This window comes from Amyelois transitella, chromosome 5, assembly GCF_032362555.1.
Source record: "Amyelois transitella isolate CPQ chromosome 5, ilAmyTran1.1, whole genome shotgun sequence".
Lineage (NCBI taxonomy): Eukaryota > Metazoa > Arthropoda > Insecta > Lepidoptera > Pyralidae > Amyelois > Amyelois transitella.
The window spans coordinates 3,055,231-3,081,773 of NC_083508.1; the positions used below are offsets into that span (position 1 = coordinate 3,055,231).

At 36.6% G+C, this 26,543-nt stretch overlaps 3 protein-coding genes across 3 annotated transcripts in view; 1 reads left to right on the top strand and 2 right to left on the bottom strand.

Moving 5' to 3' along the window:
• Positions 1 to 1,622, top strand: part of LOC106138413 (T-box transcription factor mls-1) — a 37,416-nt gene extending 35,794 nt beyond the window's left edge. Inside the window, exon 5 of the mRNA XM_013339555.2 lies at positions 1,125 to 1,622. Within this exon, the coding sequence (XP_013195009.2) occupies positions 1,125 to 1,622 (498 nt within the window). The remainder of the gene's footprint in view (positions 1 to 1,124) is intronic.
• A 3,524-nt stretch (positions 1,623 to 5,146) lies between these two features.
• On the bottom strand, positions 5,147 to 6,773 carry LOC106138312 (ankyrin repeat and MYND domain-containing protein 2). The gene is made up of 2 exons (XM_013339442.2): positions 6,473 to 6,773; positions 5,147 to 6,237 (listed from the first exon to the last, which is right to left on the bottom strand). The coding sequence occupies exons 1-2, from the start codon at positions 6,671 to 6,673 to the stop codon at positions 5,251 to 5,253; spliced, it is 1,188 nt and encodes a 395-aa protein (XP_013194896.2). The 5' UTR covers positions 6,674 to 6,773; the 3' UTR covers positions 5,147 to 5,250.
• Positions 6,774 to 9,509: 2,736 nt separating this feature from the next.
• Positions 9,510 to 25,959, bottom strand: LOC106138102 (sodium-dependent dopamine transporter). The gene is made up of 11 exons (XM_013339153.2): positions 25,815 to 25,959; positions 15,324 to 15,458; positions 13,934 to 14,088; positions 13,163 to 13,281; positions 12,630 to 12,768; positions 12,197 to 12,331; positions 11,773 to 11,876; positions 11,272 to 11,509; positions 10,717 to 10,945; positions 9,988 to 10,256; positions 9,510 to 9,710 (listed from the first exon to the last, which is right to left on the bottom strand). The coding sequence occupies exons 1-11, from the start codon at positions 25,957 to 25,959 to the stop codon at positions 9,510 to 9,512; spliced, it is 1,869 nt and encodes a 622-aa protein (XP_013194607.2).
• Positions 25,960 to 26,543: the final 584 nt, after the last annotated feature.

The following is a 26,543-nucleotide window of genomic DNA, read 5'->3' on the forward strand; positions in this document are numbered from 1 at the left end:
TAACGGGACTCCACCGGACAATGACCAGCGGCGTATCATTGCGCATTAGCCCGACCGCTCGCCGACAAACTTATTGTTACGAATTACCAGCGAATTAGAAAATCTCTTTCGACGACGCCGACTCGTTATTTGAAAGCGTAACTAGGTGGCACGCTACTTCAATTATTAGCCAACAATGCGTACGCACAAAGGACGAACCAAATATTCAATTATAACGACCGCGTCATCTGTTATCCCGTCGTCACTGTTTGTAAATCTCTACCCGATGTTTAGCTTCAGATTAATAAGCATATTTGCTTAGAACCTAATTATACATTACTAAAAAAAAACTGGCGACAGTCGCCAATATGTGAAATAGTCACGCAAAAAGTAAAAGCGGCGGCGAGTTTCTGGCGTGACGTCACGGGCGACAAGGCGGACCGGGGGCGGCGCCCGACGCTTCTCAAGCACCCCGTGTGTTAACCGACCGACTTAAAAACTGCACTCCAACGGTCTAATAACATGCTTTTAGCACTCCTCGCTATCTTGGCCGGCTGGTGGTTATCTGGTGGCCCGTTGAGCAAACGGCAGCCGCCGGCGCCGCCTTATCACGTCATGTAAACAATCATCTACAAGTGACTTCGGGTACCGCGACGGGACTGTTTGCGGTCAGGATTTTTGCTAGATTGAACGTCTGCTCTCAAAAATGTGTTACAAATTTAATTTATTGTTCGAATATAAAAAATATGGCACAGTCTTCTTGAAGGCGGTGTGACTTACGCAAGATAGTGTTTCTTGCCACGGTATGTGGTGGTATCAACCAAGCGGCTAAGCCGGGCGCCGCTTGCGCAGGCGACGACACGGCGACGGCGACACGCATGCCCGTCATGCTAATTGGCCTGTCGCCAAGCCACGCCACGGCACATGTGCGACAATTATCCCTTACAAGCTATTAGCAACACGGGGGCCGTATGCGGAAACGGATGTTTAAATTGCATTCTCGGAGCGAGATAACGAAATATCTGATTTGAAGGAAGCTAAAGCGCCCAAAACTGAAAAAAATATGAGTCAGGAGTTTTATTAGCCTGTGCAATTTTCCATCCCTATCTTTGAAGAAACTAACGATAAATTTTATTTGCCACCAGAATGACCGCATCACGAAGCTGAAGATAGACAACAACCCATTCGCGAAGGGGTTCCGCGCTTGTGGCCAGTCCAAGTGCAAAAGAAAGAGTGTGGACATCAACGCTGACGGCGGCCAAGCAACAGAGACCCCCGAGCCCAAGCGCGTTGCCTCCGACACTGCCTCGTCTTGCTCGGAAGAAGGCAGCTTCAGATCATCGTCGCCGAGGTCACCTCCGTTAATAGAACCACCTTCACCCATACAACCGATAGTCGCTCCACCTGAAAACCACACGCCCCCTCCAGCTCCAGTGTACCCCCCAGAACTGCTGTATAATCATAACTTACTGCAGCTACACATGCCTTTGGGGCTTTGGCCTCCCACAGTAGGCTTCGCATGGGGTACTTCAATACCCCCTCCGCCTAGGCCTTCCTCCCCTTCCACAGCTCCCACCACAGCTCCTGTTCCTTGCCGGAGGGTAAAGAACTTTACAATCAGTGCCCTCTTAGGTGAAGGCTGATTTATTTATAGACATAGTAAGAACGAGTGTCATGCCATGCCAATCATGTCATGGTTTGGTTTACTTAGATATTATGTAATAATTTTTCTGCCTATAAAATTTGTCACATAAAAGATGAATTTCTTAGTTGTGAGAACGAACTCGTAGATGGTAAACTTTGATACTCTAGAATCGGGTATAATTTTGTATGAATGTCCTATGTCTCACTTTTTTTATAATAACTTCTTCAATTTAAGTCGTAAAATCACACAACTTAAATATAACTTAAATTTGTTTGTGAAGAAAACTTTCACTTATACTCGTATGGTTGGGTGTGTATTATGCAATAACTTTGTAAATAACGATTGAAAGATAAAAAAAGACTTGTGTAAAAATGTAATATATTTTAAACATAAGATTTTTGTTGGTTATATACTGAACCAAGGACCTACCTCGTAGATTAAAGATTTACATATTTAATTTAGTTAATGAATGTGATAGCAGTGCCTTAACAGTCGAATCATAGTGTTTTAAGTACCTACATGTTATTTTGTGGATACTAACATAATGTAACTATATCTAAAAAAAATCTTCAACAATTACCATACATTTTTATCAATAAAGTGATGTAAGTTTGGGCGTAATTTTGTGATGGTTATAAATAAATACGTAGATACGGAACAAATTGAGTTAGCTTCAAAGTTAGTAAGTTATGAATTGTTGAAAGTGGGGAACCTCCTGGGACATACTTTCCAAATCGGATAATAATAGATATCAAAATAAGTAATAAGTAATATTGGTGCCGTGTGGTTCCCGGCACCAATACAAAAAAGAATAGGACCACTCCATCTCTTTCCCATGGATGTCGTAAAAGGCGACTAAGGGATAGGCTTACAAACTTGGGATTCTTTTTAGGCGATGGGCTAGCAACCTGTCACTAGTTGAATCTCAATTCTATCGTTAAGCCAAATAGCTGAACGTGGCCATTCAGTCTTTTCAAGACTGTTGGCTCTGTCTACCCCGCAAGGGATATAGACGTGACGGTGTGTATGTATGTATAAGTAATATTCTTTTGATGTGAAATGAATCTTTCCCTTTGGGATCTGCAATATTACCCAAAGTAGGTATATAACTCAAATTTCCAATTGTTTAGGTAGTACTTTAGATAACAGTAAATAATAGATAGTAAATACATTTATAAGTTATTTATTACATGCCATAAAAAGAGTAATAATAAAGAATTAACAGATGTCATAATGAATTACATCATGAATTCTGTACAGTTTAATTATATAGGTATGTCTACTTAGATATTTAAGTTGATTTTTTGTATAAATTTTTCAATGTTATTTTTATACAAGATTTAAAATATTGTAAATAATGTAAAAAATATATAGCCACAGAATGTAAAGTAAATGTTATCATGAAGATTTGCTTTTTTTTTACTCTTACTTACCTACAAACATTGGTCAGCTTCAGTGGCATAGTGGTAATATTCTGCCCACTAATCCAGATCTTGGCACAGTCGTGGGTAACTTGTTAATGGATCTAATCTCTAAGTCTTCTTCCTGGCGTTTAGTCCCGGTTGCATCCTCACTATGGACCTTGGATTGTGTAAGTAAGGTTTTTACACGAAGCGAGATCCATCTGACCTCAACAACCTTTGCAGGTAAACCTAACCCGTATTGGATAGATGATGGTTTTACATCCAGTTTCTTGAATTTTAAAATTTTTATCAGCATCGATTTTTAACTTTTTAAGAAAAGACAATGAGTTATTTCCCAAAGTTGTCAAGCAAATCCCAGAGTCCAATAAACCAATAATATTTTTGGAAATGTATGTGCAGCCAATCGAGGATATAGTGTATTCGATTAAATCAAATTTAGTTTTAGTTGTTTTAGTTTTACTTCTTATAAAATTTTCTTGATCGGCCTTTACTAGATTTTTAAAGGTTGTTTACTACAACTGATTGATATAACATCCTTCGAACCACATTTAAAACAGATAACAAGGTTCAAAAGAAGTATCTACCTACCTAAAGAATGCGAATATGTTCGATATCTCGGACAGTATTGTTGAGAATTATTATTATTATAAGAATCATCCGTAACCGCACAAACTTCTTGTTCCAACTCAACTTTGTTAATAGGTGAAGGATTTGTCTTATAATATTCATAAAAAATTTTGAGGGTATATTTCATTTTTATCTACTTACACTAATATTATAAAGAGGAAAACTTTGTTTGTTTGGTTGTAATGAATAGGCTATTTATTTTTTCACCAACGAAGAAATATCCGTAACCTCGGCTGGAAGAGTATTAGTTAGTATAGCAGGGACGAATATTATATTTATCAAAATTTCTAGTTTGGAGGATTCGTTCATAGTAGGTGCTAGAACAGAAAATAATACTTGCATTTTTGCGTCATACAAGGTTATGTTCTCCTTTTCCCCTTGAGTACGAAGCCTTATTTCAGATGTTAGCTTATAGTCATAGTTGTAGTTTGCGAAATAATACGTGCCATTGCATATTTTAATTTCATATTCAAGTTCGGCTTTGTTCAATAAGGAAAATTTTATTGCCTACGGCATTATTAAAACCAAACGGCCGAAAAATTAGGCAGCCGTTCAAAAGGTGCAATAAATTAAATTAAAACAGCTGTAGTTCGATAGTTAGAGCTAGAGTTAGATCATAAAACAAGGGAACAAGTTTATAATAATTACTGCAATAAATTTTGTAACACTTAGTTAAAAACACTTTGCGTACCTTTTGAACAGATAAAATTCTCACAAAAGCGGCGCGTGCGCACGCTTTTATAGGGTTCCCGGGCGACGGGCGCCGGGGAGACCGAAGCGGCACGGCGTCACAGTGCGAAAAAACCCGGATGCGAGGACGCTAGGAAAATGATGATAAATGAAAATTGGATCAGATATTTAAAGTATTTTGGGGATGGGTACCTATTTGAGATTTTTTTACTTTTTGCCTCTACTAAAAACAACTACTTTAAATTTATCGCCATCTAACGAGAAAGCGACGAAATTTACAGCATACGTACAAAAAGCATCGAATTAAACGTCACCTACAAAAGAGACGAATTTGCGCCACCTATGAATGAATACTTAATGCTAAAAGCATTCTCTACCAGGCAACCTTTAGAAAATAGCAAACAGATAAATAATTCAGTTGGGATAGTATGCAAATGTACTTGAGAAGTGATATGGACTGAAGAAATCTTTCAGTCATGGTATTCAAAATTGAATCATGTTCAATTTAGATTCCATTGCAGAAGTCAAGACAGGACTCGCTTCATGTGACTTGCCCATTTCGTCATTGACGCATCCTGGATACGAGGGCGCCAGTAGAATAATGATAAATGGAAATTTGATCAGACATTTAAGTATATTGGGAAAGGCCAAATTATAATCTTGCATGCTAATAAATACATTTAAATAATCATGTCTTTATCCCTGAGAGGGTAGACAGAGTTAGGAATCTCACAAGACTGAAATACAGTATAAATAAAGTATATAAATTTAAAAGAAAATGTGTACAATGATACATACATTTATATTAATTCATAATAAAATAACAAAGACAAATTACTTAACTACACATTCAATACATAAATATTTGATTACATTCCTATGGTCCTATGAACTAACAAGGTTTTGGAGTTCCGCACTCAGCTCATTTGCGTCAATGTTCACTTTAGCATTGGCTGTTGGTGCTGGAACACTTGACTCCCTATTGCAGGCCTTCTTATGGACAAACCAGTGCAGTCTCTGGCACTCGCGGTCACAATACTGCACGGACTTGCATTTGGAACATTTCTTTGCAGGTTTTTCTTCCCCGCACGTACTACAATACGGAATGGCGTCAACAAACCCTCTCTGCCCATTAATAGTGCAGTTGATAACCGATAAAGCCGGGGGAGGATCTTTGCTCGTCAATGATGACACCATCTGGTGGAATGTGGTGCATTCTCTATAAGGGAACTCCCGTACACAATCTTTCAGGAATGAGTCCATTAAATCTAAAGACACACCATCCTTGCCAGGTTTCAATAATTTTTTAGAAAATATTTCCACTATATCATGCTTCTTTTCCTCTTTTTCTGCATTAGGTTTTTGTTTGTCTCTGATATTGTGTATTTCTTTAAGGATGTAAGAGAGGTAGTGATATTTGAATGCCATCACTTCATTGGTATCGCTGCCGCGGGTCATCTCTCTTTTACACATCATCTCTAACACTTGGCTCACTTTGTCAGCATTGTCTAGAAGGGCCGGAGTGTGCTGCAGATTGAGTGCCAACCGCACCGGGTGAATGTTTACACCCAACACAAACTTGTGGAGAGGATCAACTAAGATGGGCAGTAAATAGGGTTCAGCTTGTTGTCCTTGAGGCACAGAGTAATAAGCAATTTCACTGCGAGGAATAAAGTTGTTGATTGTTGCAACAGTATGGTGATTACCAACAAAAGCAGCCATTTGAGAGGCAGTACGTCCCACAGAATTAGTAGTGGTAGGCTTGGCTCCAGCTTCCAATAGGAGTTTACAAACTTCTGAGCTACCAGACAGGGCTCCAAAGTGTAAGGCAGTGTAATTGTATTCATGTTTTCCAGAATTGACATCAGCACCCTGAAAATTTAGAAGAAACAGATTATATTTAGGCTCACACAAAACTACTAGAAGTGATTGAAGTCTTGATAATGTAATATTATTTAATTTTATTTAGGTTAGATTTGCTAACGAAGGTACTTACCAAAATAATTATTTTCAAAAACATTTACTTGTAAGTAGTTAAAAAAAATAAGTGGCTTAATAACAGAAACGTTTATGATTTTGTTCATTGTTTAATAGCAATATAACTTACCCTATCAAGTAGCAGTTGGACCATATCCTTGTTGCCTTTATAGGCGGCGTGCTGGAGGGCAGTCATACCATTTTCGTCGAAGAAATCGACATTCCCTTTGTGTTGTGCTAAAAAATTCTTAAATTCTGGCAAATCATTTTGTGCAATAGCGTCAAAGATTGTTTTGTCCGCAGCAACATTGTCTTCATTTTTTGCTTCCATTATCGATTTTATTAAAACACAATTTTCGGCAATATCAAACGGCGAACAAACAACCTAAAACCGCCTCGGCTCAACTGTCAGTCTCAGACGTCAGGATCAGACAGAATGTCAAACTGACATAACATAACCAAAGACAACATTTTTTAAAGGTAGTCACGTGAACGTTAGATATGGGTTTACGCATCGGTCGATTTAGCGGTGAAGAACATTATGCCAATTCGCTTTATTTCAGATTGTATTTAGGCGAGATTTAGGCCCGCTCCCTTGTATACGGTTGTTCGACCGATTGTACAATGGCCATTGTAGAAATTAAGTTGGGGGTAGTTATCCTCTACCTGAATATTCATAATCCACATATATATAATCACGATTATATCCTTTGCAGGGTTACAACAGTCTCGAAAAGACTGGAAGACCATGTTAAGCTTTTGGTTTTACAATAATCCCGAAATTATAGCTAGCTGGCATACACCTACTTAACTATTTTTCTTCATCTAGAACACCTTTTTCACGGAAGTTGACAAGGCATATCGTAACTTATCAATGATCCTAAATCGACCTATCAGAATGGAAGAATGTACAAAAGCACTCCAAAAACTCCCAACAATTAGGTAAATTTTACCAAGTAAATTCTCTCTCGGTCTGACACCAATAGTTTAGATATTACTTACTTTATTTTTAGAATGCAGTAGGGAAAAGTACATTGTAATAAAATAAGGTAGGTATTAAATGAAAGCCCAATTCATAGTAAGTATAAACAAATTTATTCTAAAATCAGAAGTCATCATGGCTGGTATGACGACTGATTGTTAAAACATCATCGGATATTATATTGACATCACATCTAATCTAACATCAAAAAAGTTACATTTGCGCTTAAATAAGTACCTAGGTAGCCTTGGGTACAGTATATAGTCTTATTACACTACCGAATTAGAAGAAAACATGATTACTTTATTTATTTGAAAATGGTTAAATATTTTAGTAAAGAGAAAGATCAAATCCTACATACACACAGAAATATTTAAATGCAGTGTGTGTGTGAAGGCATACTCATTCACTAATTTCATGGAAGAACCATTGACATATCTTATTCTATAAAAAAATAAAATAAAAAAAAGCAATCGTAAGTGGAAATAACTTTTTTACCATTCATCAATCCGCATTGCCCAAGACGGAGTGACGAATAGTATACACAAAAAAAACATTAAGTATTTATTTTAAAAACATACATACATAAATAATTATTTACCTATATAAAGAAAACTTAAAACAACGAAAGACACATTGATTTAAATGGAGCACCTTATAATAAGCACAACATTTAGAGAAAAATTGATTATATGTTTCGATAACGTTATTATGTGATCGATTAAATATATTTATCTTTAAATAAGGTATAATCATGTGGGTACATGAACTTTTAAAACACCAATATATAATATTATTATCTACTGTTTCTATTATCTACACAGCATTCATTTTTTCTTAAAACTATTTATTTTTTCATTGTAATTTAAGTTGAAATATAATTCTAAATAAGATAGGTAGATAATTATTACTGATGAAAAGTTCATAATATTTCTCTAATTCTAAAACAGGTTATGTACGTTAAACTTATTTTAAGATAATTTCTATGAATAAAAATTTCCAGTACCTCTACATAAATTTAATATATTGAGTATATAAGTAATATTGTTTTACTAAATACTGATACTTACAGTTACTGTGAGTAACCCTACACCTTAACATATTTACTACATAATATTGTTCTACCTATAAGTGCAATGTAATTATTGAATATTTCATTGCACATAATTTCCATATAATTATTTAATGCCACGATACACGTTTAGGGTTTAAAATTTACAAGTTTTAATTCACGACAAGATTCTATTTATTACAATTACCTACCTTTATGAGGAAAAAATTACTAAAATCACTTTGAACATGTACGGTTAAGACGTGGGAATAATGAAAATTAAACGGTGTTTAACACCCAGATTGTATTTTAATAAATAATTGTTCCTGCTTCAACCTTAGTGCTCATGCAAAGTTTAAATCTACAACTAATGCTAATACCTACATCGACGGTTTGCTGAATTCGTATTCTTTACAAAGACTTATAATACTTAAAGTGATCAAAAATATTAGTAAAATTATCGCCAACTGTAGTAGGTGTATCAAGTAAATATATATTAAGAATTTTTAAATTCTACTAGGTACCTAAATATCTAAATATTATTCATACAATTTTAATATCTGGATACTATCATATGGATTTCGTATTTTCGATTACAATAGTTACGATTACAATATAAAACGCAGTCAGAATTTCATTTCTCAAGCTGAAATATTTACATGGAGACAAAATAATCATCACTGTATATTGTCAAAGGAAAAAAAACTACTAAAGAGAATTATAGGCCTTAACTACTTTATATCTACCCTCATTTACACTTTCCCGCCCTGAATTTCAATTTCCTCTATCGATGAATATGCTTTCCTTCTCCATAACGTTATAAGTCTTACAAATAAGTCTTACAAATAAAGCTAAACGAGATGAAAATATATATATTTTTTGCTACTCAATTACATACAAGAGCCTATTTTTAAAGGTACAGTGTGACTGTCGTAAAGCAGTAAGAAATACTGATACATATAAATATCAACATACAATGCTATGCATAGAAGTTATGACAGTGTATGTTTCAAGCTTTCGTAACAGTATCTTATATAGACATGACGTGGGACAAAAGAAGCCAGGAGATGATAGAGAATAATGGAAAAGGCGCCACGCCATCTAGACGTAATAAACGTCGAAGGAAAGCTGAGCTCAGACGAGCGCTGGAGAGGAAGCCAAGGGAGGGGGAGCTGTGGGGGTGGTGGGGGGAGGAGTGGTGGCCGGCTGAGGGGAGGTGGGGGTATGAGCAGCCGAGGCCAGACGTACGCCACCACTCTCTGAAACTACAAGTCCGTTGTGAACTGCTGCACTGCTTTCTGTGTCCGCATATGGAGTTGTCAGGATCCGGAGACGCTGAAATGAGATACCACATTAAAAATTACCAAATTTTTTTTTACAAAAAATGATCGAAAATCAAAAATGTCTTACAGAACAAGTCAGATAAAAACATTATTGGTGCAAGTCCAAGATAAAACAACTACAAAGTGTGGTCGGCAAAAGCAACTGGTGGATATTTGCGAAAGACCAACTAGGAAAGGGGTCATCCAGAGGCTGTGATGACCAACAGAGCTATCGACCTTACTTTGAAGGCAGAAAAACTACATATTATATCTTCGAATCAATAACTCACCTCCCCAAAGCTGCCCTTAGTGCTCAAGATCTTATAAATCGCCACTGTTGGAATACACATCACGCTGGAACCCGCTATGGTCCAGCCCAGAGCGTTCGCCCAGCCCGGGTAAACGTATGTCTCGTACTGCAGAGGTTCGTAGTCCATGAGGCCGTATGCCGTGATGAAGAGCAGGAACGACGGAGCGGCGAAACGCCAGCAGACTCGCCAGTACACGCCGGGACGGAAGCCGATCATGTCGCGGATGTCTTCGCAAAACCTTTCTGTGCCTATAAATATTCAAAAACTTTTGTTGATTTGTATACTAAGGCTTAGTATATAAATCAACATCAATCAATAGCTTAGTAACTAAGCTATTTCAGTTGTTAGCTTGTAACGATTAGCGGGTAATTAATGGCATAGAAAAGTAAATCGGCGTAGTACCAGGTGGACGGAAACTATGGATACGACATTATAAACTAACATCTCATAACACTCCATATCTTTCTCATGAATGTCGTAAAAGGCAACTAAAGGATACGCTAATGAACTTGGAATTCTTTTTTTAGGAGATGGGTATGCAACTGATACTACTTTAATCTCAATTCCATATTAAAGCTATACAGCTGAACGTGGCCTTTCAATCTCTCTGTATAAAGACGTGATTATATGTATGTATATAAACTATGGAATGGACAAAGTTGACACATACAATCAAATCAATTGAAAAAGAGGGATAAAAACTCATACCATAAATCCAAGAAACAGCGATAGCCTCGAAGAAAACTGCTATCAGTATGGAGTACCCCGCGGCGTACCGGTCCAACAGCTGGAAGAAGTAGAAGCCGCCCTTGGTGCAGGAGGCCAGGCCCACGATGAAGTACAACGTGAAGAGGCAGGCCACGAAGATCTCGCGGTGCTGACCGATTAGGGGGAACTCGTCGCTGAGGGCCGTTATTATAGCTTCTGAACCGCCAAACTGGATGAAAAATATTTTGGTTTACAAAACAAAACAGGTACGTCTGAGTGGACCTGTGTATTGTTGTCAAAAGTAGGTAAAGCTGCAAGTATAAATTGCAGTTTCTATAAATTTCGAAGTCCTCGTGAATGATCACTCAATGATTTTTAATATACAACAGATAAAAAAAAGTCAAAGGCTGTACCTATATAATTACATAACTACTCAATTTCATCAAAAAGTGATACTAAACCAGCGTTATATTGGCGATGACAATTAGATAAACTGCAAATTCATGTAAACTTAATGGATTCCAAATAAAATCATCTAAAGCAGTTCAAACTTACGGAACTATCCAGGCCAAGAGTTAATAGCATCATAAAGAATATGAGTGCCCAGAAGGTAGAGCCAGGCATTGTAGCGATGGCAGCTGGGTACACCACAAATACCAGTCCAGGGCCTTCAGTGGCCACATCTTGGACGTCCCGACCTGAAGCCTGAGCCATGTAGCCCAACACGCTGAAGATGACGAAGCCCGCGATGAATGACGTAGCTGAGTTTATAACGCTGGTGAGGATTGCATCTCTGAAAAAAAATGTATTAAAATAATTTGTTTGAATTTTAAACAGATGGCATTGAAAGTGATGTTTTTGATCACGCTTCCGAGGAAATATAATTTACTATGTTCGCAGTTTCTTTATTGTTATTACACAGTATTAGTATCTGATAAAATCAAGACGCATGGCAGTAAGTTAAGCAGGCAAAAATAATTTTTTGACTCCATATAGGTATTTTAATTTCCAATCCATATGTAATAAAGAAATGAAAAACAATAATTAACAACATACTTGTAAACATTGTTGTGATATTTGTTGTAAGAAGCGTAAGCCAAAAGCACTCCGAACCCCGGTCCAAGAGAGAAGAACACTTGAGTCGCTGCGTCCACCCACACCTGCAAAACAGATACAACATAGGTACTTAAATTAATATAGGTTTTCAAAACGATCCATAATAACACAATAAATGTATTTGAATAAAAGAAAGAGAAGCATTTTGAATAAAAGATCAAGAGACAGTTATCAAATTATGAAGTGAATTTTGAAGTATCTCGACGTTGCGTATTCCTAATTGCACTTCGATGTTGTACTTCTACAATCTTTTTTTCACCTTCATTCAATTCTGTACATAGATTCTATTAGCATAATCAAAGGCAGACACTTTATAATTTGTGTTTAATCGCCTTTCACATTGTTGAAGATGGTTCATGCTTACTTGAGGTTGAGTGATAGCCTCAAAATTGGGGCTGAGGTAATATTTGATGCCATTTGCAGAGCCCGGGAGTGTGATGCCACGAACCAAAAGAATCAGGAGCACCGCGTAAGGAAACAAAGCTGTGAACCACACCACCTGAAAATTAAATGGCCGGTTAACAATTTTATTTGGCTAGATAAATTGAAAATCCTAAAATTTCAACATCAATATGTGACTCTTAAGTAGTTCCTAATTGTTATAAAAACTAAATGTACTTACAAAAGGAACTCCAACTTAGCCAATACTACTTCAATTGAAATTTTGTTGATTCCCTGATGATGATTTTGATGATCTATCGTGATCCCAAGAAAAAAATGGACGAAAAATGGCGATTCAACAAAGTTTTCAATAATCAAGATCACCGATAATTCAGTAGTAACTATAATACACAAACCTTTCCCGAAGTACTGATCCCTTTCCACAGCGAGAAGTAGCAGATGATGTAGACCGCCAGCAGGCACAGCGCCATGTCCCACTTGATGGCTCCCAGGTCATGGAGACCCTCGCTCCCTTGCAGCTCCAAGATTGCCCGACTGAAAATATACTTAGTTTTCTTACTCTAATTTCTAACAACTAACAAGATTCTTCACAAGTACTCCAGAGCCTTAATGTCGAAAGCTATATAAAACAATTCAAATTCAAAATTTTTATTCATTATTATAGGATACTAGTTACATATCGCTTAATAATTGTCAAACGTATGGTTTCACAACATTGGTTTACGTCAAATAAATTACTTAAAACTAAGTTTACTGCCGCTTCTAAGGCGTCAGTGCAGAAGAAGCGGTAACAAACTGCACTGCAGCATTTTCTTCAACAACGTCAACTTCACAATCATCTGAACTTAGAATAGAACGTGGTCGAGAGAATACATTAATTGTAATTCTCACCCCACATTTATGTTCCAAGTTCATATGGCCAACTTACTTGAAGTATTCAGAAGCTGCGGAAGTGAAGGGGGTAGTTTCGGCGGGAGGAAGCGGCGCATACGAGCTGTTTCGTTGAGAGAGAGTCTTGTTCAGTGCGGCCTCCGATATCACTTCGAACTAGAGAGGAGAAAAATAAAGTAGTTATTAACGATAGTAAGCCATCGGTAATTTATTTTTCAACTATTTAATTGAACCCCTCACCGAATGGGACCACTCAACCTCTTTCCCATGGATATCGTAAAAGGTGACTAAAAGGTGGCATTATAAACTTAGGATTCTTCTTTTAGGCGATGGGCTAAAAACCTGTCACTATTTGAATCTCAATTGTATCATGAAGTCAAACAGCTTGACGGCCTCTGTGGCGCAGCGGTAGTGCGCTTGTCTGTGTCACCGGAGGTCCCGGGTTCGAATCCCGGCCAGGGCATGATGAGAAACGAACTTTCTCTGATTGGCCTGGGTCTTGGATGTTTATCTATATACGTATTTATTATAAAATATAGTATCGTTGAGTTAGTATCTCGTAACACAAGTTTCGAACTTACATCGAGGCTAACTCAATGTGTAAATTGTCAAAAAAAAAAAAAAAAAAAAAAAAAAAAAAAAAAAAAAAAAAAAAAAAAAAAAAAAAGCTGAATGTGGCCTTCTGGTCTTATCAAGACTGTTGGCTACCCCTCTGTCTACCCCGCAAGGACGTGATTATATCTATATTACTGTCTTTGAAATTAAAATTTATCGCACAATAATTGTCGTATTAGGATTTTTCAGTTACCGGACGACAAGCAGGGGTGTTCCATTCATTGTTGCAGTTTGTCCACGGCAGCATGGTGGTGAAGGAGGCGAAGAAGAAGCGCAGAGCCCACGCGATGATCACGTTGTAGTAGAAGTCCACGTAGAAAGCGATCAGAACCACAGCATACCCGATGCCTGTGTGGAATAGTTAAGAATTTATCCATAATTTTCACATAGATTAATACCAAAATTAAAGAATTATAGTTTACTATGTGTCTATAATTAACACCGAGGTGTAAGGATTTAAAAAAAATCTAGAATTGATTATCGACTTCTTAACGTCCATTCCGATAGCGTTCTCCATTGAAAGGCATTTGAAAATACAGGAGTACAAAGCCAAGCTAAACTCGATTCCAGTCTGAAATCCGTGACACTATCTAAAGGGAAACCTTATCAAGCTTGGATCATGGTTGTTGCATAAGGAAGCCTTAGTCGCCTCTTACGACAACACTTCCAACTATGTTTTCTTTTAATCAAAAATGCACTTTTTTGTATTAATTTTTACGTACTTGTACAGGTACCTAAAATTTCGTAAATCTGCAAGCTCAGTTAAAATAGTTAACATATCTTTAACGTTCTAAAATATTTTACCCAAAACTTCTATCAAAAAAACTAGCGATCAACACGTGGACGCGACTAAGAATAAATTCACCAAGCATTGCCCAACCTTTCCAGTCCATTACCAATTTTATTTCTCTCAAAATCGTATCGGCAGGGGCGCACTCAGAGCGGCGACGTGACAATCGGGTGAAATGAAATCAGCGACATAAGCCGTCCCGCAAATCTGCTGGCTTTTGAGACCTGCCCGGGCCGCGAGCACTTAGAGGGAGCCGAGGAAATGGTGTCAATTATGGGTTTTAAGTGCTTGGGGGCCGCGGATCACGGCTTGCTCACTGATACCTTCTGTTTAAAGGAGTAACGGAGTGCTAACAATTCAGGAATAGGAAACGTCTGTACATAAAATCTTTCTATCAAAAATGTTAGCGACTTTATTCCAAGTGCTATCGGCGGTTACAATAAAGCTTAAGTTTTAGTCCCAGCGGTTTCTTCGTAATAACTGTCTGAGGGTAAGTGCGGCAATAAGTCAAGATTGCCGCTACGCTGCCGGTCCATTCCGACTGATTTCATCGCGGTACGTGACTCTCTCAATTCATATTCTAGTAATTGTAAGAGCCAGAAAGCTTTTAGTTTCAATTGTACTACCCATATTTTGTTGGATAACAGATTTTTTATTTATACAGGAAGAATATGGAGTACTGTGTTTGTGTTACTGGAATATCAGTGGAATAAAATGCTTTTAAAATAAGTAACTGTAAATAAATATTATCTGCTGGATTTATAAGTCACGTTCAATACTTTTTAACCCTTACCTTTAAAGAGGGGTACCAGCCTGCCCCAGCAGGTGATGGCGCCCTTCCTGTGGAACTGGCCCAGGGCCAGCTCCATGTAGAACAGCGGGATTCCGCCCACCACCAACATGATGCAGTACGGCACCAGAAATGCACCTGTCACAATACAATTTTTTTTATTTTATTTAAATTGATTTATGCTTTGTGATTTCCAGCACTTAGGAATAGGACCAACTTTATCTTTTTCCCGTGGTGATAAAAAAGACTTAATGAAAAACAGTTAAACTAAGTGCAACACTAAAATACAAGATGGGTCGGGTTTCTTCTTTTCAGAGTTCGGGGTAGTGACATGAGTTACTTCGTATGTAAGTGTGAGTTGTTAGGTTGTATCTCTGCGGTTAAGTGTAATTCGCAAGTGCAATTCACACTTAATTTATTCTCGATATATGATTTCGAAGCAACAGTGTTAACTCGTCGTAGGCCAGGGCTCTCCTGTATTAAAATAAAATTTAATTTTTTCTTTTTATATTTCTCTCAAATCTTATCATGTAAGTATAATATGGTATACTTGAAACAATGATTTTAACTAAAATTGTGAAAGGCTGGTGTCTGAACTAAGCAAAGCCTGAACCTGTCTAGTATGCAACTATTTTATTATTCATAATTTCGACAGAGTATTTAACATAGTTATGGATTTTGTTCAGACAATAATTCAACGGTAAAAAATAACACAAAACTGAATTGCAAAAGCATTTTACCTTTTTATAAAAAGTACTTATTACTCAATTTTCCCGCTAGAGTATCGCAATTTCAGATCATTGGTTGCTCGGGCAATAATTTCATATCGGGCGGGGGCAGGGAGGCAGCGACGCAAATTGTGCCCTTAATTGGCCTTTAAAGCATCCCATTTGCTTGCGATTCGCTTTTAAGAAAGTTGAGATGGTTATTATGGTTCTCGACAGTTTTCTTGAAATGTTTTGTAAGTAAAGTTGCCTAACTTTGGCGCGATTGTTCTGTCTATGTTATGTTGGTCTTCATTTGTTGTCTTTGTGTCGTGAAGTGATTCTTGGTTGAATAATACTAAAGAGTACTTTAATATGCAGTGTTTTTGTGTGATCCCTTTGTAGTTTAATATAAAGAAATCTCATATCATTGAGTATATTATTCAATAAAAAAGTTATTCAGGGCATGATAATTGTAAGCTACGGTAAGTACAGTAATTTAAGTAAATATATTTTGTAAGCTCATTTAGACATGTTTTAAAAATGATTAGAGACGTAAAGAGTATGTTATAATAGTAAATATGTTTATTATACATTATTATTATCACCCACACAAAGGTTCTCTGCTTATATATCTCTGCACAAATAAATAAATAAAGAGCTTTTACATATTAGTCGGCCCGTGACACTCTTTGAGGTAAACGTGGTATATTTAGATGGTCATTTTAGGAATTCCAAGTAGTCGTAAACATTAAATTACTGGCACAATTGGTCAATGAGGCGCTTCCGAGAGACGTTAATTCCCTAATGGAATAAGCCTACGCACAGATTGATTACCAGACATATTATGTAATCTGTAGTAAGACTTACAATTTTAAGAACTTTCTCCACAAAAATTATTTATTAATTTCCACGAAGAAAAGAGGCTTTATTTACTACTTTTTGCAATAAAATTTAAACGTTTTGATAGATTTATTTATTCAGCAGAAAAGTTACGGGTATAATACATCAAGCTGGTTAGAGGATAAAGGGATCTGCTTTATTGCCTCGAAGCAACAGGTCGGATCAGACGCCGCGCGCGCGGGCTTTAAGACGTGGAGTCCACATTATCCGCACTTGAGAATTTTCAGGTTCACAATGTGATTGTGGAATGAAATGTTTTGAATTGTTTTATTTTGATTTTTAAATTTGTCATTTTTTTTACTAGTTTGCTAATTTTTTCAAATACTGTTGCGTAGCTCAGCTAATTGAACTTTAAGTCTGAAGTTTTAAGAAAAATTTTTTTTTAATACAAAGCGAAATATAACCAAGCAATGATAAAAATATATTTATATTATTTAAAGAACTTTGTTTACCACAAAATAAGATAAATAAATAGTAAATACTTACAGATTAAAAAGAAAATTCAATTCTCCGCGCGAAGAAGTATGTATATAGACGGAATGACTAAAATTACATATGTAGATACGAGCTACTCTGTTACTATTTTTAAATAGAGAATATATATATTTTTATCTGTTTTTTTTTTTCTTTAATATTATTAAAAAAATTAAACCTTTTTTTTTTTAAATCGTATTATTCTAATAAAACAGCCAGTCATCCGTCAGAACGAGTCGCAGAATTTAATCCTTCAATTGAAATCAATTAACTTTAGAACCTTACCTGTAATCCGCTTTGTAGGAATGTAAAAGAATTTACATTTTCCCAGTGTCCTTTCAGACGGACCCGTAATCGAATGGCGCCCCGCCGGGGGACCCCGGATGATTGGGTATTATGAGATTTATCTCAAGGCACGTATTAAATCATCGCAGAAGATAGCATCGAGGATGCCCGGGAAACGCGTTTATTGTTTTGTATATAAATCTATTTGTGTAATCTATTGTGGAGTACATTAATCTGTTTCCAACTATAAATTCCTGATCGTAATATATTTTGTTATTAAGTCATATCTTATATATATAATTATATATATATTTTTATTCCTTACGGGGTATATGTACGAAGTGACTTATCACTTCGTTTACCCCGTAAAGAATAAAAAAAAATTGTGTGTATAATTTATTTACAAAAAGGATGGAATATGAAACGGATAAATAGTGAAGTTATTCAAAATCAAAACTTATAATACTCCTTCTAAGACTAATCGTAGGCCGTAGCGATCGCGTAGACATTCGTAGACAGATCGTAACATGTGCTACAAAAGTGCTACGAAATTAATGTGGTTAAAGATATTTATAAGAATTGAAACTCGATCTCGGCAGATAACAATTTTTTTATTCGCGTACACTGGGCCGCATAGTAAAGTAAACATTGGAATTAATAAAGTGTATACACTGTACCTGGGCCGTTCGACCGCCAATGCCCCTTATAATATGTACTTCTTCTTCGTCGTCGTTACCTTTTCCCACTTTCTATAATATGTACGTAGTGAATGAAATTATGATTAATTAATATATAAATGTTGACTAGAGTGGAGACTGTAATCTGGGGCTAGACGTTGGCTGATGGATGGCCAGGAAAGGGCGAGTTGGAATGAAGTATCGCTATAATCAATTAGTGAAGGCGACCGTAAGTTACCCTTTACTATTATGAAGCGACTAGAGAAATATGTAATTTACCAAACAAAATAATGTAATTTACCAAACTAAATTCATTACGACTTTTTCCCTTACAGAGAAGCGGACACTGTCGAAAAGACTGAAAGCTCAATTTAGATTTATTTTACTGATGGAATGGAGATTCAAATAGTGCCAGGTTGCTAGCTCATCGCCTAACAGAAAAATCCAAAGATTTTTACTTTACTTTTTTCCCTTGATTATCTTTAACAGTCTGCACGGGAAAAGAAGCAGCTTGGTACATGTTTTTTCTTCGCTGCCTCTTTTCTTAAGTTCTTTTGTTCGCTGATTAGTTTAGTGCGTACCTATTTAGGTTAGTTATAGCGCATTTGATTAGGATTTTGACTGATTTCTAATATTTATATATTAATTTAATTGAATATAAAAATATACTTTAGAACCCCGTGTTTTATTTGTCTGTGGATTCAACTTTCTCACACTCCAAACTTACAAATGATAAATGCAACAACTTACAAACATAACGAGAAGGTTTACTACAAAGATAAACTTTTTACGAAAATTTATAAGGTACCTATCCTACTCATATCTACACGTCTTAAACTTTATATCATACAATACAAAGATGGGTCAATAGTTGTTCAAACTAAGTAGGCCTGCGTGTGACACACGGACAAGCGCAAAGAGCCTACAATAAGATAGTCCCGGAAATGAGGCGGCCGGAGTCTGCTTCCCCGGAACTACGGTTACTAGATTTCATCTCTTTGATCTCCACACTTTTTCTAGGAACTGAAACCTATTAAAAATATATACTACTATATGTGTCGTATTGTGATATAAGAAAACTCCATCTCTGTTTAATCTGTTGTAAGATGCGACTAAAAGAAGGATAAAACTCACTTGCCTAAAGGAAGCTTCCATGCTATTCAATTTATTTCAAGTAAAGCAAAGAAAAAACAGTGTATGCTTTGACTCGAGCAATTCTTAGGCGAAAGAAATAGGGGTAGTTCGAATACCGACTGTTTGCGACGCGCTCACTTAGGTTTTAATTTGTAAATACTGGTACCTACCAATACCTCGGACCTCCAAGTGTATTCTAATTTTAAGTTTTCTTATAAAACTACCACTAGTTATGTTATACTCGTACTTATCAACTGTGTGTTAGGAGACATAAAATTTACTTTAATCTCTAAAATACCAGCATCGAGCAATAATTTAAAGTTAAAAAGAAGAAGTTAAGAGGGAAAATAAAGTCCCTGTTGTTACATTTCACAGCATCGCTAAACAAATTTCCTCGTCCAATACCCTCATTGGAGCTAGAATGTAAAGATCACCTTTGAACCGTCCGAGAATTGCCATTTAATTAGATCAGCGCCAGACTCCGATCACAAATTAAATAGAGCACAAATGGGGCACTTACACTGGCACAAATTGAATAGAGTTGAAAATATGATACGTTAAGCTATATGTGCCGAAAATTGACGTGACGTTATTACTCACGAAAGTCTGAGGTATAAACAACTACAGTAATTTGGATTTTGAGTAGAATTGATGATAATATATTTATATATAGGTATGTTGTACCAAATGAATGAGTCCTGAGTACCAACCTTCAAATTTAACTGTTTGTTACACCATGCAAAACAGGTCTCGTACACTGTAGCTCGGCAATTGGTCACTTCGATTACTTCAAAGTTTCTATCTGATGCAGAAAAACTCTGTACATTCCTTATTTTCAGCTCCAATCGCCTTTTCTGAATGACCTCCCTCCATTAGCTTATTACGCCTGCCATTATTGCGTTACTAATTTTCCTGCACATCGAGGAGTTAACTAAGTTTCTCTTCACGTAAAGGGTGCGTTTGATTGTCAATTACGGGCTCGCGGACGCCAAAGGGGGAGCTGTGGACGCTCAAAGCAAAGACCAGGATGCAATTACCGTGTAGAAGAAACTTTGTGGCCGACATACAAGCATAGCTCTTGTGAAGTACCACTTTTAGTCCCATAATTATTCTTTAACCATTTGCTATCTAGCGTAAGTTCTATTTGTCCGATTTTTACTCAGGTTTTCTTTACAATAAAATAAAATCTTTTTAAAGCCATAAAGCCGAAGCACAAAGCATATTAATAAATAAAAAATCTTAAAAATGACATTTTTATTTTGACGATCAATTTACGTCGAACTTTATAAAGTCATAACTGTTTTTTGGATATTTTGTTTATTTTATTTCTATTTTATGTATTTTTAAACACAGTTTTTTTTATAAACACTTAATTAAATAGAAAAATCTCAAGATGTCTGAAAGTAGCAGTAGCGATGACGAGCAAATAGCGGTGATTCAAGCAGCGGTGGAGGAATTCGTCTCCAGCGGCGAGGATCCACCAATGAGCCAATGGTCTTCACTAGAATCGGTGTTCATTGAAGTAAACAAGAAGAAACTCCTCCATTCTAAAGGCCTATATTCCCCTGGTAGCGGTGAAATGTGTGGAAAGTACATAGCATTCTCTGACAGTGCTGTATTCCGACATCCATATTATAACTATCCTGCTGTGACTGATCCAGGAATCAAAGAGGCTCTTCTTGCTCCAGAAATGCCTGTCATGCATCCTGACGATGGCCAAGATTTATATTTAGCTCTTTGTAAAGAAATGAACAAGTGCCCAGTCAGGCTTTTTCACAAGAACTTACTCTCTGAGGAAATCAACTTGAAGTACTATTGTGTTGACCCGTTTAGTGTTCGAGCAATGACAAAGGCACTGCAGTATAACATATACGTCAAGCGCCTTGATTTAACTGAGAATTTTTTGAATGACGATGCTTGTTATCATTTAGGTAAAATGTTACAGTCTAACGTTACTTTGAACGAATTGATACTAAGAGGGTGTCGCATTGGCGCTTCAGGGTTGGCACGTCTCATGGACAAAATGAAAAGCAATCGAACTTTAACTACACTTGATCTTTCAAGAAATGAATTAGGTGAAAATGGTGGGGTTCATTTTGCTAAACGCTTAGAAGACGGAGTCTCTGTTCCAAATGTCAATCTGAGCAAAAATGAATTAGGAAGACTCACTGCAGTAGCATTAGCCGAAGTTCTCGAATACAGAAACCAACTGAGAGAACTTGATTTATCAATGAACAACTTTTATCATGTATCAACAGCAAAATTGATAAATATATTAGCAGACAGTGAAGTGCTTGTAAATCTTAATTTAGCTTGGAATGCATTGGAAGGCAGCAAAATAGCTAATGCTATAAAACGTCTTCTCTTTGTTCCCAAACTAGCAGTATTAAACTTGAGTTATAACAAATTTCACGGAGAAGACGTGACAATTATAGCGAGTACTTTGGTCAAAGCTAAAAAACTGATCACTCTTGATTTTTCTTCCAATCCTTTATCAACAAACGACGCTCAACTTTTAATTGAGATGATGAGAAAGGCCAGTGTCAAATTGCAGAATTTACTTCTAAATAACGTAGATGTTTCAAAAGATTTCCTAATAACATTAGAAAGAGTGAAACATATGAAATCACGTAAAAATTTCTACACTACGTACGGCCATGTCCAAAATAACTGGACACTCGTAGTGCCTGATGCTAAAAAAGTTATATTAGAAAGAGCTGCATATCTGGGTACTAAAGATAAAAAACGCAAAGTTGACGTGCCTTTGTTCTTGATGATGTTGTATAAAGAATACTCTAGAGCGATTCAGGTAAAGGATCTGACAGATCTAGTGAAAGCAGAGAATGTGCCTTTAGATGAGGATTTGTTGACTGAAATGTGTAATGTGTTTCCTGCCGGGAAGGGTCAGATGAAGGCCCTCAACCTAGAAAGCGTGTGTGATTACATCAAGAGGTTGTGGCCTGAGAAAAAGTTGCCACCGACGCCGCCCGAGCCGGAGCTGGAGGCGGAGCCTGAACAGCCGCCGCCGCCGCCTGCTAAGAAGGGAAAGAAGAAATAAGTACGACCATTTTTATATTTTATTTTATAATATTCCAATTATTGTATTATTCGTATGTTTTGTTTTAATAAATATTTTTTAATTTTATGTTTGTGATATTTTGTATGATTATAAGATTGATTTACCGAAATATTATCTTTATTAAATGCCTTATTTAATAAATATGTAATATTTTTTTATCGATATCGACGAAAGCTTAGCTGCGTATTAAATGTTGCGGTTAAAACTTAGTGCAATCTGATTCACCTAGTATTTATCTATAAATAAATAAATATATACGGGAAATATTACACAGATTGTGTTTGCCTCGAAGTTCGAGACTTGTGTTACGAGATACTAACTCAACGATACTTTATTTTATAATAAATACTTATATAGATGTTTATCTCTCCAATACCCAGGCTAATCAAAAAAAGTTCTTTCTCATCATGCTCTGACCGGGATTCGAACCCGGGACCTCCGGTGTCACAGACAAGCGTACTACCGCTACGCCACAGAGGCCGCATCTAAGATTGTAGTTGTAGTAATATAAATTGAATTTTGTCTGTGGTGGCCTACGTACGTATTTGACATCATAAACAACTAAAATTATCGCCATAATCATCATAATTTTAGTAAAATTCTTGCTCAGAAATTCTTAGAACAAGTTGATATTCGCTAATTACTGTTATTTATGTGTATTCTAAGGTTTCACCATACACTTACTCATGAAATATAATAAAAATTACATTCATTCTTATATCTTCTTCCGTGCCCATTTTAAAACTGATGTCTCTGTCCACCCCGTTAGAGATAAAGATGTAATATTCTCAAGTTCTAATCTTTCGAAAAATTCTAAAGACAAATGTGAGAAAACTCATTGCCCGACGTCCGGCTTGCGGCTGCCTCATTTCCGCAATCCACTCATGCGTCTGTCTGTACTGGCCCTGTGCTAAAATGTCATACGCAGGCTTTCAATTTGTAAAATTGTCGTCTAACTCGGTGTCGTAAACATTATTTTTACAATAATAAATAGGAATATTATATGACCAGGTATATTATTTATTCCTATTTATTTCTAAACTTTATTGAGAGTTAATTTTAGTAGATTTTATTTAATATGTACCTTTCAGTTTCTTAGGTGCTTCACACAAACCAACTTTAAACTATCTTATACTTTGTATAAATCTTAATATAAGTTTATAAAAGAGGATACTGACTGTCTGACAAATCAACGCATAGCTCAAAACACTAGGTCTAGAATTTTGTTATATCGTGTAGTCTTTATTTATGGGCACTAAAAGAGAATTTCCCTAAATTACTGAGAAAATTGCAACGTTTCATCCGGACATAATCCGGACACGCGGCCGTTAACTAGTCAATGAAGTAACTCCAAAATGAAGTATAAAACTAAAGTCCACGCAAAATACACCGCTAAACCCTGTGACAAATTTTTGCAAGCTTTAGATAAAAGATACATAAAGCTTTTCACTATAACGGTTAAGTCGTCCAGACAAACGCATAACTTCGTTACAGACCAGCTTATAACTGCATGAAGCCTTCAATTAGAGGCAGGTGTAAGACCACTCGACGTGTGAGGTACACTATGGAGCTGAACTACACTACCAGACATAGTACTACACTGCAAGGCTTTACAGTACACTGCAAGGCCTGGAATTGTTAACCGACTATTATCCCACAAGAGGCCCTACACCGTTTGAACTAGGGACCCGGGTTCTAATGAATGCCTAGACGAATGAGTGAGTGATACACGGTGTGAATTTACCTATATAGTAAATATAATTATTTCTATGTTCTGCTAATTCAGTCTAGCATACTTTGACATTTAGATCGAAACTTTTGAACCTGTTAATATTTTCTCTTCCAGAAAAAGTCAAGGAAATAAAAAAAACACTTTTTATTATAGACGTATGTTTCTTTTCTGTGTATCCCTTTATATAAACGCCCCTTTTTAACTTGCATGAGGTCTGTTCAGTAATTTAACATTTTTTGATATGATTGATGATTATTGATTTGATATGATGATTGTTGATATTATAAACCAATCCATCGTGCAATTTGGATTTCTTTAAAACAATTAAGTACTTATGGAGTGTAAAATAGTTAAGGTTTAAATAATATTAACCCGTAAGTAGTAGAACGTTTTTTGATGCACTTGTTCGAAATCTGAAATAACTTGATTTTGTGATTTGATACAGTTACAATCTATTTAAAGGCACTTACTTATTAAATAGGTTAATTTAGTGCCACACAGATATAAGTCTGCCTTCAGCTCTCATCTCCGACCACTAGACTAAACGAGTCTTTCACGCTTAAGGAGCAGCGACAATTAGCGCGCCAAGAGCCACTTAAGGCACAGCGCTATTCATGACGCCGACCTGCCTTGAAGAGAGCGCTATGTGTTGGAGCCATAAAGGATTAATGGATTTAATAGCTAGCTTATTTCTGTATGTATAACAAAGTTACTTTTAATAAGAGTACGCCTTATAATGTCAAAAACCCTTAAGTAAAATTTCTAGTGAAATGAGCACAATGCTTTTTTTATGATAAATTGTATCTTGCTTCTAGAATCCAATCGTTAAGTGATTCGCTTGGAGTTTTAGTTAAGTGAAAGTGTAAAAACACGATAAGACGATGCCGGACAAAATGTAGAGGGAAATTTCTGAAACAAACCAGCAAGGAGAATAGAACGTTACTTACCTCCACCATGCTTGTAGCAGAGGTCGAAGGCGAACCCGATGACCGACAGCAAGAAGTCCACCGTCTTTAATTCCAATACTCTTTTAAAGCTATCATTTATAAAAAACAACTAACTTCTATGTTTTTGGAAGCCTGTCTGTTATCTAGAGAAAAATGTCTAGCAATGTCGCCTCCACCGAATCCAAATTACAAAGGTAAACCGAAGAAATCGTAGCTGTTCTGTCCGGGGTAAAACGACTGGACAAAGTGCAGGGATAAAATAAATAAATATATACGGGACAAATTACACTGATTGAGTTAGCCTCGAAGTAGGTTCGAAACTTGTGTTACGAGATACTAACTCAACGATATTATATTTTGTAATAAATACTTATACAGATAAACATCCAAGACCCAGGCCAATCAGAAAAAGTTCTTTTCTCATCATGCCCCGACCGGGATTCGAACCCGGGACCTCCGGTATCGCAGACAAGCGTACTACCGCTGAGCCACAGAGGCCGTCAAAAAAAGAGGAACACGTGGCCGTGAAACTGTTCGAATGAAAGAGAATAGAACTTACCTCCGCCATTCTTGTAGCAGAGGTACGGGAAGCGCCAGACGTTGGCAAGATCGACGGCGAACCCGATGACCGACAGCAAGAAGTCCACCTTCTTGCCCCAGGTCTCGCGCTGGCCGGCGCCCGGCGTCGGCGTCTTCAGCGCCATGTTACCCGACACGAATTCGCCACACCCTGTATGCAAAGAAAGGAATTAACTTAGAAGATAAAAAGGATTGTATTGGTGCCGTGTGGTTCCCGGCAATTCCGGCATTTCAACTTATAAAAAAATAAAGAAGTGGAGACACCCTCAATTTTTCACATCACCGTCATTTATTACCTATACCTATTACTACAAAAGAGTCATAATATAATATTAGCAAGAATTACTAGTACTAACGTAACATTAGCATGCTCAAAGCTTCATAATACTTGTTAATTATAAAATAATAATTTTGGCATAATAAACATTTAGTATTTCTATATATCTAATGAACGCTTTTTTATTAATAGAAATCTTAAAACCTAACCTAATCGTATTCATGATTTAAATATAGCTTAACAAACAAATTCGCGCCATTCACATCCCATACACGTCATCCCAAAGAACTACAACACTTGACCTTTAATCCGGGCAGTTAATTAAGCGGCAGAAATAATCGTGTCCACTCCGGGCTCCCATTACGGCCCGATTCGGATCCGGTTGGCATAATGAAGTGACAAATGTTGTAACGTGCGTGACGGAGGGCCGGC

Bases quoted from the DNA above. Each gene is read 5' to 3' on its own strand.
- LOC106138102 (XM_013339153.2), bottom strand. From the start codon at position 25,959: ATGGCGCTGAAGACGCCGACGCCGGGCGCCGGCCAGCGCGAGACCTGG. The intron at 13,282-13,933 runs GTAACTGAAAAA...TCTCCTCTCTAG, and splicing joins ACACCCCTGCTTGTCGTCCG to TTCGAAGTGATATCGGAGGC. The intron at 10,946-11,271 runs GTAAGTTTGAAC...TTTTTCATCCAG, and splicing joins CTCTTGGCCTGGATAGTTCC to TTTGGCGGTTCAGAAGCTAT.
- LOC106138312 (XM_013339442.2), bottom strand. From the start codon at position 6,673: ATGGAAGCAAAAAATGAAGACAATGTTGCTGCGGACAAAACAATCTTT. The intron at 6,238-6,472 runs GTAAGTTATATT...CTAAATTTTCAG, and splicing joins TCCAACTGCTACTTGATAGG to GGTGCTGATGTCAATTCTGG.